This window comes from Folsomia candida, unplaced genomic scaffold (assembly GCF_002217175.1).
Source record: "Folsomia candida strain VU population unplaced genomic scaffold, ASM221717v1 Fcan01_Sc006, whole genome shotgun sequence".
NCBI classification, from domain to species: Eukaryota; Metazoa; Arthropoda; class Collembola; order Entomobryomorpha; family Isotomidae; genus Folsomia; species Folsomia candida.
The window spans coordinates 2,470,993-2,486,607 of NW_019091198.1; the positions used below are offsets into that span (position 1 = coordinate 2,470,993).

The 15,615-nt window shown below is 36.2% G+C and overlaps 4 protein-coding genes across 10 annotated transcripts; 3 read left to right on the forward strand and 1 right to left on the reverse strand.

The window, feature by feature from the left end:
- Nucleotides 1-148: 148 nt before the first annotated feature.
- On the forward strand, nt 149-5,264 carry LOC110850595 (acidic leucine-rich nuclear phosphoprotein 32 family member A). The gene is made up of 7 exons (XM_022098027.2): nt 149-486; nt 843-986; nt 1,107-1,338; nt 1,432-1,524; nt 1,605-1,723; nt 1,872-1,950; nt 2,120-5,264. Exons 1-7 carry the CDS (start codon nt 439-441, stop codon nt 2,218-2,220), a joined length of 816 nt encoding a protein of 271 aa, XP_021953719.1. The 5' UTR covers nt 149-438; the 3' UTR covers nt 2,221-5,264.
- On the reverse strand, nt 5,258-7,459 carry LOC110850593. 3 transcript variants are annotated; one of them, XM_022098024.2, is made up of 2 exons: nt 7,003-7,459; nt 5,258-6,683 (listed from the first exon to the last, which is right to left on the reverse strand). In XM_022098024.2, the coding sequence occupies exon 2, from the start codon at nt 6,575-6,577 to the stop codon at nt 5,654-5,656; it is 924 nt and encodes a 307-aa protein (XP_021953716.1). In that variant the 5' UTR covers nt 6,578-6,683; nt 7,003-7,459; the 3' UTR covers nt 5,258-5,653. The 3 variants fall into 3 exon arrangements, with proteins under 3 accessions (XP_021953716.1, XP_021953717.1, XP_021953715.1); XM_022098025.2 differs by lacking the exon at nt 7,003-7,459 and adding an exon at nt 6,810-6,983; XM_022098023.2 differs by lacking the exon at nt 7,003-7,459 and adding an exon at nt 6,763-6,983.
- Nucleotides 7,460-7,691: 232 nt separating this feature from the next.
- LOC110850596 (peptidyl-prolyl cis-trans isomerase-like 1) lies at nt 7,692-9,219 on the forward strand. Its single transcript, XM_022098029.2, has 6 exons — nt 7,692-7,850; nt 8,001-8,159; nt 8,237-8,317; nt 8,396-8,568; nt 8,641-8,737; nt 8,849-9,219. The coding sequence occupies exons 2-6, from the start codon at nt 8,092-8,094 to the stop codon at nt 8,946-8,948; spliced, it is 519 nt and encodes a 172-aa protein (XP_021953721.1). The 5' UTR covers nt 7,692-7,850; nt 8,001-8,091; the 3' UTR covers nt 8,949-9,219.
- A 534-nt stretch (nt 9,220-9,753) lies between these two features.
- On the forward strand, nt 9,754-14,767 carry LOC110850842 (probable E3 ubiquitin-protein ligase makorin-1). 5 transcript variants are annotated; one of them, XM_035853038.1, is made up of 10 exons: nt 9,754-11,492; nt 11,591-11,716; nt 11,795-11,949; nt 12,047-12,130; nt 12,213-12,367; nt 12,442-12,528; nt 12,603-12,841; nt 12,929-13,091; nt 13,186-13,382; nt 14,639-14,767. In XM_035853038.1, the coding sequence occupies exons 1-9, from the start codon at nt 11,461-11,463 to the stop codon at nt 13,339-13,341; spliced, it is 1,197 nt and encodes a 398-aa protein (XP_035708931.1). In that variant the 5' UTR covers nt 9,754-11,460; the 3' UTR covers nt 13,342-13,382; nt 14,639-14,767. The 5 variants fall into 5 exon arrangements, 3 of the variants coding, with proteins under 3 accessions (XP_035708931.1, XP_021954114.1, XP_021954115.1); XM_022098422.2 differs by having other exon boundaries at nt 9,754-9,923; nt 11,403-11,492; nt 13,186-14,767; XR_004835159.1 differs by having other exon boundaries at nt 9,755-11,492; nt 13,186-13,886.
- Nucleotides 14,768-15,615: the final 848 nt, after the last annotated feature.

A 15,615-nucleotide genomic window follows, 5' to 3' on the forward strand; every position in this document is an offset into this window, starting at 1 on the left:
CCGGAAAGGTGGCAGGGCAGATGAGAGAGAACTTCTCACCTTATTACTACTCGTCCACCACCACCAAGCAACACACCACCAAGAGCAGAATACGAGGAGGCTTTTGTACAGCTCTACGGCACACGGAATCATCATCTTTTCTCTCTCTCTCTGGCATTGAGTGTGCACTGCTCTCATCACAACAACACGAACCGCTCAGTGTTGGATGGACGACGTCTCTTTTTCTACCAACACAAACCACTACCAAGTCGTCGCATACCTAAATAGCGAGAGAGTGTATTTCACTACTTGTGCTACCACCACTGCTGCTACTCACTCTGTGTTCCTGCTAAAACCCTGCTTTCATACACACACAAACAGGCCGCATCACAACAGTCCCCACGACACCACGACCCCACAATAAGGAAGACATTCACAAAGGTCACCACCTAGACGAGGATGGAGAAAAGGATCGAGTTGGAGAAGCGGAGACGTGATTCGTCACAGGTATGAAGGGGGGATCAAAGGGGGTGAAGTGTGGCATTCTTATAGTGACAATAATAAACAAGTATGAGATCTTACATTTACGGAGGGAGAGAGTGGGGTGAGTGAGAAAATTCGGAAATGTCACCCCTCTCAAGGGCCCCTACTTTTACCAAAGTTGTGTCTCTGGTCACCATTTCCTGTCTTGTGGGGACGGAATGTGTGACCAGGAGGAGCTGTATGTTTTCTATTTCCGTGTGCGCTATATACTTGTCGAGGTCGTCCAACTTTGAGTGCCAAAATATGAGAGAGTAGAAAATACTTGGAAATGTTTGAAATTGTTTAATACTAATATGACCGTTATTTTGACATACTTGCAGATTCACGAGCTGGTTTTGGACAATTGCCGGAGCACAAGTATTGAAGGGCTCACGGACGAATTTGTCAACCTGAAGAGTTTGAGTTTAATTGGTGTGGGTCTTACTAGTTTGAAAGGATTTCCAAAGCTTGCAAAATTGAAGAAGGTGAGTGGATGGGGTTTTTGACAGGACAATATTGACAGTGCTAATAGAGAGGCCGTTTGACGAGGGAAATTAACTGGCCATAAAAAATTGGATTGAAGCTTAATTTTTATATTTTTACAGTTGGAGTTGAGTGACAACCGTGTATCTGGTGGACTTCAAGTGTTGAAGGATTGTCCCACTCTGACAATTTTAAACTTGAGCAATAACAAAATCAAGGATATGGAGACCTTGGAACCCTTAAAGGAGTTGTCCAACTTAAAAAGCGTAGATTTGTACAGAAATGAAGTCACGCAAATTGAAGAGTACAGAGACAAAGTTTTCAACCTTCTGCCGGGATTGTCTTATCTTGATGGTATGAAAAATTAATATTTATCCAATTCATTTGTTTATTACTATGTGTAGAAGAAATATGTTCATAATCTACATTCATTTTTTACTGTTAAAGGAGTCGACAAAAATGGAAAGGAATTTGATTCCGACTTTGAGGATGACGATTTGAAAGAAATGAATGGAAAAGATGATGATGACGACGATGATGGTAAGAGAAGTAGAATTACTAATTTTGATAGTTATCGCAAGTTGATATTGTAGTGATATTGTATGGTTTGTTGTTTGCAGAAGACGATGAAGATGGTGGGGGTGGAGAGGATGAAGAGGTGGATGAAGAAGAAGATGGAAGCGAAGAAGAAAGCGATGAGGAAGTTGGATTAAAAGATATCTATCGTGATGATTTGGAAGTAAGTACGAAAATGCCCTTAGACACCGAATTTAACTCGAAATAACAATAATACATATGCATGTATAAGTAAGGTTTGGAGTCTCTGTCGCAGTAAAATGTAATGAAAAGTAATATACACTAATTGGTGAAATACTTTGTCCTTGCAGAAGGAAAGTGATGGTGGAGAGTACGAAGAAGAGGATGTCGTGGATGAGTCAGATGAGGAAGATCTCGAGGAGACGATTGGTATATTTTTCAGACATTTGTTGGATGTTTTTTTTGCTTTTTGTCGGCTTGGGATTTGTACATTAATCTAGTTGGCCTCTACATTTTTTTTGCGAAATAATAAATTAAATTGGTATTTCCCATATATTAATCGACAATGGAAATTAATCGGGGATTTGTAATGTTTTAGAAGGTGAAGAGGGTAAAGGAGGAGAATCATCGAACGCTCCTGAAAATAGGGGTACTAAAAGGAAACTGGAGGATGAGGTGGAGGAAACTGAGCCACAATAACGTAATAATTTCAAAACCGCAACCTGAGCACAATATAAAACAGCAACTACAATGAAATATTCGTTTTTCACCTGATTTGGTGTCTATCATCAGAATATATTATAAGCTTAATATCGCTATTACATATATATGTATCATCCAAAAGAGATTGTGCTTTCCCTTTGACCTTTCTCCTCTCTCCTCACATTGTTGCAAGTTGGTTGCGTATATATTTTCTAGTTAAGATCATATTCTGAATGACAAATTTTGAACTGAGTGGGAGTGACTACTTAATTTTTCATGTTAAGAATGCGAAATATGAGTGGCCATTCGTGCTCAAGGGCTATATCACCTGTAAAATACGTGACGCAAAGATGAGCCCTCCTCGTCCCCTCACGCTGAAAAATTTTTCATTGTGTCTGTAATAATTCCGTTCTTTTTAATATCGTGAATTCTATTCCTGTTTTGATGAAACTAGAAGTGCAACTGCAACATACTGTTTGTTACTGAATGTTTGAAAGATCTCCGTTTATTAAGTAGAGATAAAGATAAGAGAATCAGATTGATAGGAATATTATGATTATTGCTGTAAGTAGGTTAAAATGAAAGGACATCCGATTGTTGCCTAAGCCTGATCTCTTATTGATGTGCTTTCTGTGCCGTTGAACTTGATTGGTTAAGAGATAGTTGTTGTTTCTGGTTAAGAGTTTATAAACTCCTGCGTCAAAGAGTAATCTGAGAAAAGTGTATTTCTGGTTTCGCTGAATGTACAAAGTAAAAATCAACGACGAGTTTTATGAGCAGTCATCATAGCAAGAATTCCGTAATGACGACTTCTGCAGAAGCGAGCAGCGTACATTTGTAGTAAAGAGAAAAGAAAGCCAAGGGTACTACATTTACCGACCGAGCGACCGACTGTATAATATTCTATGTGAAAGTGAATCAGTGAACTTTAGGGAAACAAACCAGTACCTGCCAATCATTAGCCATGACTGTGACCGCGGAGGAAAGTTAATTATTATGCTCTAATTGTCAACTGTCAATTGTTTTATCCCGTATCTGAACCACGTCAATTTTCTCACGTTCACAATAAATATTATTTGACATCACGAGAATCACGACCCCCTCAACATTTTATACATACAAATATATTAACAATTGTTTTTTTAATTACACTTTCTTCCAATTGAGCGGTTATTGTAAGAGTTTAACAAGAGTACGGATATTGAATACGTGTGTGTGGTAATATTATACATAGCATAAAATTATGTGTTCCCCAATTCCCCACCCTACTACTCCCCGTAAAAATAATAACACTTGTTACACATGCAAAATGACAACGGCAAAAGACAAATCGATTTTAGACTCCCGACAAAGTACGAATTTGTCTGAAATTTTTGAGAAATTCGAGATTTATTGAATAAACATAATTAGTTTCACACTTGGGCATCCATCATATGGACAATTTAGGTCCAAGTGGATGCAAAGAAAGTCTTATGGATAAACGATGGACGCCGATCTCTGAAGAGTTTTGCCTTTCTCATTTTGCAAAGAAGTTTACATAATACATACGTATAATATATGTTAATTATTTAATTTTGAATGTTATTCTGGATCGTATTGTATCTGAGCAAGATATTTCTAACCTTTGTATTGCATTTTGTGACTTATTTTTGTAAGTTTGATCGTCTCCCCCATCTTTTTAATCTCTCTCTCATGACTTCACTACTGAGTGTATTATTTGTGTGACTGTTTCTATTGAATTTTACAATGGCATGCAATTTGCTACGAGATTTGATATTGTGGTGACTATAGCAGCTTCATATATGAAGTTGAAGAGATTATACCTTTTACTTGTAAGTGTTAAAAAGAAATGAGCGAAATTATAAGAATTCATGAACTTTGATAATTGGTATGCATATGCAGACTATTAAGAACTGCTGCTGCCGAATCCTATTGTTCTTAATTCCTATAATACATGCTGCACCTCAACAACCTTTCAATATTTCTACGACAAACAAAATGATATATGACGATCCTGATGCTGATGATTGAGAGACAGATAAAGCTAATATGAGGTGGCAATTATTAGACGCGATGATGGCACCTATTATATGTTTCACAATTTGATAAAAAACTTTTAAAGAAACCAAAAGTAATGTTACTCTAATTTTACTACTATACTATACAACTACTACTACGACTACTTATTGTTACATTGAGTAGACTTAGATGTGTTATTTTTATACGGCACGAACAATTAAGTCAGTTCTAAATTGCAAGGAGTATAAGAGTAAGCAAATGGTACGATTGAGGAGAATGAGAGAATAACCTTGCCCTTTTAAAATATGGAATAATAACATGCAAGTAAATTTAAAGAGGTGAAAAACGTTATCAAAAGTTAAGAAATCTGCAACACCACACCCATCATCGCATCACCACGAAGCAAGTTTAATTAATCATATAATTACCTACTCATTACATTTAATATTATACTTATTTCAAGTTTTTAATACTGCAAATAGCCAAATAACAATTCAAGCAACATGTGTCCGAGTTATTTAGGCTCAATTAATATATAATTACACACCAAATTTACAGATATTTATTAATGAGAGTTTATTACGTTATAGTTTGATTTATTGATATCATCATTTTTTAAAAATGACCTTTCTGCAGTAGTATGAATTTTGCTTTGCTTCTACACAGTTTTTGGCTATTAATTTTGATAGACATACATCACAGCAGAGAGTCATGAATCCTTATGAAAAGCATAAATATTTATATATATATATATATTCAATATATTCATATTGTAGAGAAAAGATATGTATTTGCTAAAGAATTTATTATGACTTGCAGTTAATTGAATTAATTCGCTATTAATAAGAGTTGCACTCACTAAATTTTAACATGTTGTTATTATTATACTACTATCAATTATTCACACAATCAAGTAATTCCTCTCTTTGTGCATGGTGATGATACTTTGCTTTAGATGAGATGGTAATAATAGTAATAATGCGTTGCATACATACTTTATGCTGAATAATATCCGTTTGCTACTAAATTTTTTTTATTAGACATTCATTCAACTCAATCAAACTCCTACCTGTTATGATAACCGCTTCAAATGTTGTTGTAGCTCTAATCTACTAACTTGGATTTATTTCATAAAATTGTTCAAATCTCAATTATTTAAGTCTTTACATTTTTCGGTTAATATTGCATGAATATATTCCGAATATCACGCAAGGCTTATTATATTTACATCTTTGTTGTTAAGGTTATCTTTCTTATCTTATAAATGATATAAGTGTAGTAGTTGAATTTGGTTAAGTTTAGTAAAAAGAGAGTACAAAATAACTATTTTACAGTCTTTACTCATATTTTCATTGGCATATTCAATTTCATAAAATGAAGGCATATTATACTTTTAAAGATCAAGAGTAATTTAATAATTTAACATGTATGCAATATTCTCCCAAGGGTACGACCTCTTGTACACCTCCCTCCACAGCATTTCGGTCAAGTAGAAGAATCTGAAAATACTTTTGCACATGGTTTTCATTTCGACCAAATCCTTCATGTAAACTTCCTCTCCTAGAAATTTGCGACTCCCACTAAGAAATCCTTGCCCGTCACAGTCACTCGTTCTAAAGTTGCGTTTACTGGATGTCATTGGACCCCATTTTTCTGGCTGGTTTTCCAGCCCATACATCATTATGAGATTTGTATAGAAATACACAGTCCACAAAGAATTGAGTAAGAACTGGATATTGTTCCCCACTGCTTGGCCACCATGCTGACAAGCAAATACCAACTTTATCGTCTCATCCGAGAAACCAAGAAGTATGTCGACATCACCGACCTCAATTAGATCCGTGAAAGCGTCACACACCTCTCTGGCACAAATACGCTTTTCTGGAAGGTTCTCTCGTTCCATGATTCTCTTCCAGACGAGGAGTTGATCCTTGTCACTTTTTATAACTCTAGATGACACTTTTTCACGCTGGGAGTGAGCAAATTCGACAATCGTGGAGGAAAATGCGGTGAAAAATTGGTCCCAACGCTTCGTCAAGTTGGCTGTATTCTGATGGGATCCTAAATCATGACCACTTTTTTCAGGGTTGGGAACCTCCTTGTAGAATAATGCTGTCTTGCCGATGGATTTACAGGCATCTGGTGAACAGGGGCATATCTGATCTGAGAGGTAAGGTCGATGCTTGACCTGAAGTTGGACCTTCTTACTCGTCAAGTGGATCTTGTTACATTCCCCGATGGGAAGTTCGATCCCCACAGGACATTTGTTCACGTAGTCCTGGGAGAATAAATGCCAAGGGAGTTTGTGCCGTAAATGAAGATGATATGATGCCATATCTAATGAAGACGGTTTTTGTGGTTATTAATTGGTAATATCCGAAGATAAAGATGAGCAGTTGGTACTAGCAACTAGTGCATATAATGTATGGCGCAAAGGACACCTGAAAATAGAAACATTTCTTGAATAATGAGACAATTCACGCATAGTCTTTGGCAACACCGTAAAATTGGTAAACTTACAAATGTTTACGAAACTTTTAAAAAATTTTGAGGGAAAATCAGCTTACAAACATATATTTAGCATTTACAATACGTTTAGCCTTACAAGGGTCGTGGAAGTTTTTTATTTTTTAAAAGTCTATAAGCTAATTTTGCAAAACTTGTTGAATTTTACGGTGTTACGAAGGACTGCATATGTGTGATTAGTATAAGATTGTAGTAAACTGTTACACATATGTAAGTGAATCAACTTTACTGTACCTCTTTAGAAACCATCCACCTGCAACGCCGTTAAAAGTAGTGAAACCCAAGGGTTTTTCTACTCAATCCTGATTTGCACGTTAAACACCGGAGTGCCTCAAACTAATCAATAAAATTAGGCATACACCAAGGACACGTGGAAACTTCAGCTGTTGTAAGGAATAAACACAATTTGTCTCAAAATGGAGAGATGATTTTAGAAAATGCAGCTATTTTTTAATAGCTTTGTCCTGAGGCCCAAAGTTTTATTATATTATGACTAAAGTATTGCTACATCTTCATGCAAAGGTTCATTGAGATTTGATTCAATTCACAAAAGTTATGCATAACCACAAAAATTAGCTAAATTCGGCTGTCCCAAAAGTAAGAGATATAAGCAAAAATGCGTCATCCATCCACCAAATATCATCCTCCATACATTTTGCTGTATGTGAAAATAATCATGCACAATCACAAACTGTAATGGTGTGCAAAATGATGCACAAGAAGTGCAAGTGTTATTGTTATATTCCACAGAGCTGTATATTCGCCGTGTTATTCTCATCATATTGAATGAATAAGAAATGAAGGTGCATGAATGTAGCTTTAATCATAACCATTTAACTATTTATTTACCAGTAGCAATAATAATAATAACTTGGTCGTTTCTCATGGAAAATGGAGATGACGAGACTTAAGTCTCAACTTGCCTCCTGCCTGGGTGCCGACGGGAGAGGGAGGAAAGCTGGTGGTGGTGGTGGCTTCCAGAAAATTGCATCTCCGTGCTCACTCACTCACTCACTCGCTCGCGAACTCTGAGGAATCGACGACCTTCTCTCCACGAGCTTCACAAAATATCTTCGCGAAACGTAAGTTGGCCTGACTTCTGGTTATCATCTCTTAAAATTAACGTTGTGGACTTGTAATTCAAACAAAGTATACGAGTGGAGACATTTCGCACAAGGCTGAACGGGAGATTTTGGTTTTTATTCTATTTAATTCGTGATTTTTTACTTTAGAGTTGAGGTTTATTCGTTCTCGTCGACTTGACGGATTAACTTGTGCGAAGATTTTGTAGAAGGTCGGGGAAGAACATATCGCATCTTGACCATGACTGATTTGCTGTCCCGCGGTACTGCTGGGAGTGAGAGACCTGCTACGGTCACGATGCGAACTTCGTAAGATTTTTTTCCAATTTGAGGACTTGCCTCATAATAATAAGAAATTTCATTGGAAATTTGTGTTAATTTTTTAGAATGGGAGATCTAGTGATTGAGCTCTACTGGCAACATGCTCCTCGAACATGCCAGAACTTCGCTGAATTGACGACTCGAGGGTATATTCATTTTTTTCCTATCTTACATTAAACCTATTGCAAAGTAATGGTTGTAAATGATTCGCGTTTTTAATTTAGTTATTATGATGGTACTATTTTTCACCGAGTTGTTCGAGAGTTCATGATTCAGGGAGGCGATCCTACGGGCACTGGAAGGGGGGGTGCATCCATTTATGGGAAAGAATTCGACGATGAAATTGATCCGTCGTTGAAACACACTGGAGCTGGTGTCTTATCCATGGCCAATTCCGGTGGGTGGTTGTCTATTATAACTAGAATGGAATTATGTGGAATTTATGAAAATGTTGTAAAATTCATTATAGGTCCCAACACCAATGGATCTCAATTTTTCATCACGCTTGCACCGACTCAATGGCTGGACGGGAAACACTCAATTTTCGGTCGCATCAAGTCTGGGATGTAAGTACTGATTAAATACAAAGTTATTCCATTCATTTTCCCGTTTGAATAACATACCATACTCCATACCACTAACTAAGATAACCCTAAAATACATTTCATATTTTCCAGGCACGTCGTGAAGAGAATTGGATCTGTGGAAACAGATGGTGATGATCGACCAGTGGATACGGTTCGAATCGTCTCCTGTGATATCACACCCCCTTCCTAGCAAAGCTTTCTCCACTTTTAATATACTTATATTACAGATTTATTAATACATGCTTTTTATGTTTTCCAAAACTCTTAAAAACTGTAGTAGTTACATTTACGTAATAATATAATGCGTACCTCTCTGGCAAACCATGTATATGAAATAAATGTTTTACTATGACAGCCCTACTTTAGAATGTTTCTCGAAATAGTTAAAAAGTAAATATTTTTTGTAATACAATTACAATAATGCAATCAACATAAAAGTTTTATATATATAAGTCAAATTACTCGTACTATGCGTTACAAACGGTTCAATTCATTGCATATGGCATTAAAAATCATCATTTATTTTCATAAGTTAAACTATGGTTGCATTGATGATCGCCGTTAAATGCATATTTTATTTAATAAAGTAAAAAAATAAAATATGGATTTTAAAAATCCACTCACTTTCAAGAATAATTGCTAAATAATTTCCATTTCTTCTCAGCTCCTACATCAGTCCACATTTACATGTCATCTTACTTTCTACTTACTACTACTACCACCACTGATAAATAAACTACTACTACAACAACAACAAGTTGTGAAATTGGCAGATTTTGGTCTGCAGATTTGGTCTACCTTCTTGGCAAAATTGTTCTCCTACTCAGCGTCCGTTTGGCTTATCTGCACTGCCCTCTAGGCCGTGAAGAACCTTCACTCTGTTCAGCGGGTGAAGAGTGTAGATTTGTATTCATGCCATGCCATCCGTCCACCACCACCAACGAAGGAACGAAGCAAATGCAATCACCAGCCGAAGATCGAGTTCTATTACCTATGTAACCAGCAACTTCTTGCACCACTCTGATGGGAAAGGTTTCGTTGGACGGTTGGAATTGCTGACTTTACAGCCAGCGCTTATCTTCCTCCTCTTCATCAGCAAATCCTCCTCCTCTCCTCATCGTCAACACGAAAGATAAGCGCACCCCTTCACCCTCCTGCTGCAAAGATAAGCCATCTTCTTCAAATATTTTAAATATCTAGATAAATGTATTGATACAAACACAAAAGTCGAGACGAACAAGGGTATCTTTTTTTGGTGTGTTTAGTTATGTAGGGAGAGAGAGAGAGAGGGGCAGGAATAAAGTGACTTTCTTTAATTATCATTAATTTTGGTGTAACTACGGGATAAAGTTAGTGGGCAAAAAGTTGACGTAAAAAGGATTTCATTCAAAATCTGAAGGAAAGGAAAGCAAGGAAGGAGAGTCAGTACTCAACTACGCAATAATAAATTCGGGTCTCTCTGACATTTCTTATTCTGTTAGAATTTTTCACATACCAATTAATTATCGGATATTAATTAGTATAGTTTATGTTACAATTTATTTCATGTTACATTAAATTTAAGTAATGTTAAGAATTTAAAATTCTCTGAGAGCATTTTTAAATTCAACCAATCATTGTCGCCATTTAGTTACTGCCCATAAAAACTCGCATTTGTCTTTCATTTAAAACTAATTAATTGATTACAAATCTCAATTCCTTTGGCGTAAATTTGTTTAAGTAGGAACTATTGTGAACTATCTATTTGGACAATTATCTTGTCTTTCGTTAATTAGAACCTTATTAATAATTTCTCGAAAAACTAGAAACAACCAACCATATACCAAAGCCAAAAATAGGTCAAAAAAGTCAAAATTAAAAGTATTGTACAAGTTATTAGAATAATTGTAGAAGTAACATATAAAATTACATTATTATCGAAATTTGTAAAACTAGCTAAAATTTATGTTAATTAATTAATTAATTAGTCGCAACTCGTATGTCGCATCGCAACGCAAAGTAACTCTAATTCTACTGCTGCTGCTGCTAGCTCAGCCAATCTCATTCAACTCCAAATCCGAAAACCCAGATTTTCACTCCCGCTCGCTATTAAAATTAGACAATCGCTAAAATTATAAATCACAGTTAGATATTTTGACGGCTTTTTTCATTATCCTTAATTCAAATCCAAGACTGATCATTCCCTTATTACATTAAATTCATCGTGAAAGTATTTCTAGCAATTAAGCAACCCACTTTATGTAACAACTTGGTAATTTCGTGCTACAAGGTCCAAGTCGGGCAAGTCACAAGTAACTTTTTTTTGTATAGTCAGGTCAAAAAAACTAATACAAATTAGTAACTAAACTAGTAAAAGAGTCAGATACGAGGTTTGCCATCATTCATGTGAGTGAGTTTCAAGCTTCTAGTGGTTGTTTGCCTTTATATTGAGACAAATTGTATTTCGTGCGAGTCTTTGCCTTAAAAAGTCAGTCGAGTCGTTTATCGTGTAGTACATTCACATTGTATAGTAATTATACTGCGGGTTCAGTTCTCCAGCGTTGTGAATCGTCGTCAATCAATTTCTCAATCAGTGCTGTGTTTTCATATACTACTAGTGCACTTATCTAATCAATACTTACACATCAATATTTATTTTGCGTACGTCTCCATCATTCTCCCGGTTACATCGAGTTACTCCAGGCAGCGAGCAAGAAAACGGGATGTCTGCAGATGAGGAAAAGGTCGCACCAAAGTAAGGATTGATTTAAGTTGATATTTGTTATATTTCAAAAGTTTAGATTAGAAAGTGGTGGATGGAGAGATAAAATGTTTTTATTTTATTTTTGAAAGGGTGGAGGTACCGAAAGAAGGCGATGGATTGTCCGAAATGATTGAATCTGCAAGAAAGTCTATCGAATTTGATCTTCAACTTACAAAGAGTCCTAACTCTGAAAATGAATTATCAGAACAAGATAGGTAATAATTGATCTTGCTAAAATTTAGTGTATATTGATTTCACAATTTATGGGCAGTTTAACCATTTTTATTTTACAGAGCGTATGAAAACTGGTTATCTGATGTCATTGACAACCCAGCCGGTTCATCAAATGAGGTAGCAGCCGCCGCCACCACAACAGCAACAAAACCCAAGAGCTTTGTTCCACCTGCTAACTGGGCAAATGCCCCAGAATTTGTTCCTAGGTCATTTGGTACTTAACTAATATTAATATTTATTTATCTTTGTAGTTAAATTAAATATTTGCATTTAAGGCTAATCAGTTATATTTATTTTCAACTCATTTGTAGCAAACCTGGACTCTCAAGGGTCAAATGAACGAAGCTATGCTGAAGTCGCTGGAGCATGTGCACTGCCAGAGTTGCCGTCCCAAGGTTAGGATAAGATATAATCTTATGCAATTCATGTTGTGAAATAATACTGAGTTATATGTATTTATATTTTTTTTCTAAAAAGCTGAAGACATGACTGCTGAATTGTGCCCCTATGCAATGGTTGGGGAGTGTCGATTCGGTAGGCAATGTGTTTATGTGCACGGAATGAAATGTGATTTTTGCGGGATGTTATGCCTGCATCCATCTTATCCGGATCAACGGAAGCAACACTTCAGCGTATGTCTTTGAATCCACTTTGAAAAAGTGTTGCTTGTCAGTTAATTTAATTTGTTTTCTTTCGTTGTTTTCAGGAGTGTGTCAGTAAGCACGAACACGACATGGAATTGGCCTTTGCGGTTGCGCGGTCAAATGGCAAAACTTGTGGGATATGTATGGAGGTGATTGATCTGTCTCACTTGATAATTCTTACTTGACTAAATACAATAATTTCAAATATTTAAATTGTTTCTAGGTGATCATGGAGAAAACTCCGCCTGGAGAACAACGTTTTGGAATACTTCCTTCCTGTATCCATTGCTACTGCTTATCCTGCATTCGGACATGGCGCCAAGCAAGGCAGTTCGAGAACAAGATAATACGGGCTTGTCCAGAGTGCCGAGTAACATCTGACTACGTTTGCCCGAGCCGATACTGGGTGGAGAAGAAAGAAGACAAAGAAAAGTTGATTCAAAGCTATCTGGAATCCTTGAGGTTTGTAGAAGAGGAATTTTTCTTGATTTTATTTATTAGGTAAATCTATAGTGGATGCATATTTTAAAGATACATTTCTTTTTACAGTAAGAAGGACTGTCGGTACTATCAAAATGGCTCAGGAGAGTGCCCATTCGGCAACAAGTGTTTCTACCTCCATGCTGGTCCCGATGGACGAAATGTGGATGTTGGACCACCACGCCGGCGTATTCGACGACAAGATGCAAACGGAGTTGCTTCCGACTCAAATGTACGACTTTGTCCTTGTGATGTTTATTTCCAAACTTAAATATTTTAACAAAACTTTGAACATTTACTCATGTCGTATTTTATTTTCATTCTAGGCTGTCTCGATCTGGGAGTTCTTGGAACAGTGGGAGCTACAATGGTTCGAAATTGAAGACTTTATGGACATGATGGACTCAGATGATCAGTCCATTTGGTCAGACGATGACGACGACTTCGAAACCTTAGGCTATTCTGTATTAGGTAGCCTTTGATGTGGCGTTTCAGGCCTCGATCTCAGTTGTTCAATACATAGGTAAACCATCAAGAACTCTATGTAACATTTAATAAAAAAACATTAATGTTTCCTAAATCGACTCTGGTATGATGTAATGTGGGTATTGCAAAAGTAACAACTTAAAAATATATACGAAAATATTATTGTTACTTAAAAAAACTTAGTTTAAAAAACAATCTGTCGAGGATTGAATCGTCCAAACCATAATCATCATCATAATAGGCTAGTAATATGTTATTTCGTTTGGTATATGTTATACCGAATAATTTAATTATTTTTTTAATTAACCACGAAAAGTAAAAACTCGGTTTCGGCGATTTATTAGGTATACATTAATATAGAATCATCATCACCATTTTCTCGACATTTTCAAGTTGGTGTACATGTTTTTTCGAATATATATTTCAACTTCCAATGCCCAGATAGTTCAACCAGACAAAGTTTTATGGTGGTTTATCAAAATTTCAAATTGATAGTTGTAACCTATGACCTTCACGTAATTGAGTAACACAACAGGTAAAGGTATAATTGTCTCTATTTCGCATTTCAATCAGGAAAAAGGTCAGGTCCGCGAAGTCACTTTGTTGAAGTGGTTTCATCACAACGATCCGCAACGTGTGGTGGTGAATCTGGCGAAATTCTGAACGAAATCTCACGCAAATATATACGAATAAGAAGAAACGTCAAATTAACAAAAATGCCTTATTATTATATTATACCGTATTAGAACGCCTATTAAAATGTACAAACGTCCGTGAGCTATATAATACGTTCTTTGGATTCGCTCGTTGTTGTAACATTCCAAAGCTTTACGTTAATTATATCCAGAAAAAGTAGATGGTTTTCCACTATTATAATAATTGTTAATTTTCTTTATCACTATTGTAATCATATTACTATTATTCCTCACATTAGAATTAGAATTTTGCTCAATCGAGGTTACTCCTATATGTCCCTCTATTTGCTCATTAATTAATGCTTGAAACCTAACTGTGGTACTTTAATTAATTTACTATAATTTACTATACTATTATTATGACCGTACTAATATTATTATTGACTGGATCAGGTAGTGCAGTGGTGTGGATTTAGATAGAAAGCTGCTTATTTGGTGTTTAGCATTTAGTTGCTCATTTATTAGCATCCTTCCTTCAGTTCTTTCGATCTCCCCCGCCCCAAAATAATTTATAATGACATGTATACCGTCAACTATTCAACAAATTGACTTCGCTGAACTGACCACGGATCTTTCAATCGTATATATATAATAATAGACTTGTCCGTTTCGTCCTAAGTCGCTTATCTCGACGTGACTATGCTCTATTACGATAGTCATTATTTGTCACTGACCAAACTCACGTTAAGGCTGCCAGTTATAAATAAATTATACTTAAACCTGCCAATCTCCGCGTGTGTGTGTGTGTGTGAAAAAGGTTTATTTGCTATTTCCCTTTTTTATTTTCATACTGTTCAACCTTTCTCATCTGACATATTTGCATAAAGCTTGTGATGCAGTATCTCTGAACTTAATCCAGCTAGCGACTACTATCCCAATTTTACTCATCCGTGTAAGCCAATGACATTTCCATCCGCTGAGATATTTCGCCCTTTTCATCAATCATTCATGACATTCACATCATCATCCCAATCCAATAGCTTTCCGGTCAGCCGACTGCATGGAGGAGCGCATTTTATCGAATCGCAGCGTATAAATTATCAATAACCCAAAAAAGACTCAGATTTGTTTAAAAAATGGCATTAAGTCAATTTGAACAAAAATAGATAACCGTTTATCAGTATTTTTGGCATTGCTCTGATTACGCCATGATTGCATTTGCACTGGATCAACATGATTGAATCCTGTGTTATGAAATCAACATGTTCGTGCATCCACGATTGCATTTCCACCTGCGGTTAAGGTTGCTAAATTGGGGTTACGAACCCGACTGGGAGACAAATATCCAAACAAACGAATTATGTTTACTCTGCACTCGATAAAAAGAATGGGTATTGTGTTGCTATCTATTATGATGCACGCGCTGCGTTCGATAGTCTCGATAGATCTCTACTTATCAATAAGCTAATGCAACAATTTAATGTACACCCGAATTATATCAGTCTGTTATATAACTATATGAATCAAAGAGTGTTCAAATTTAAAGTAGGTCATAAATATTATGATAATCCCACGGGTGTAGTCCAAGGAGCGGCCGGGAGCGGTTTGTATTATTCTGCATACCAGAATGACATC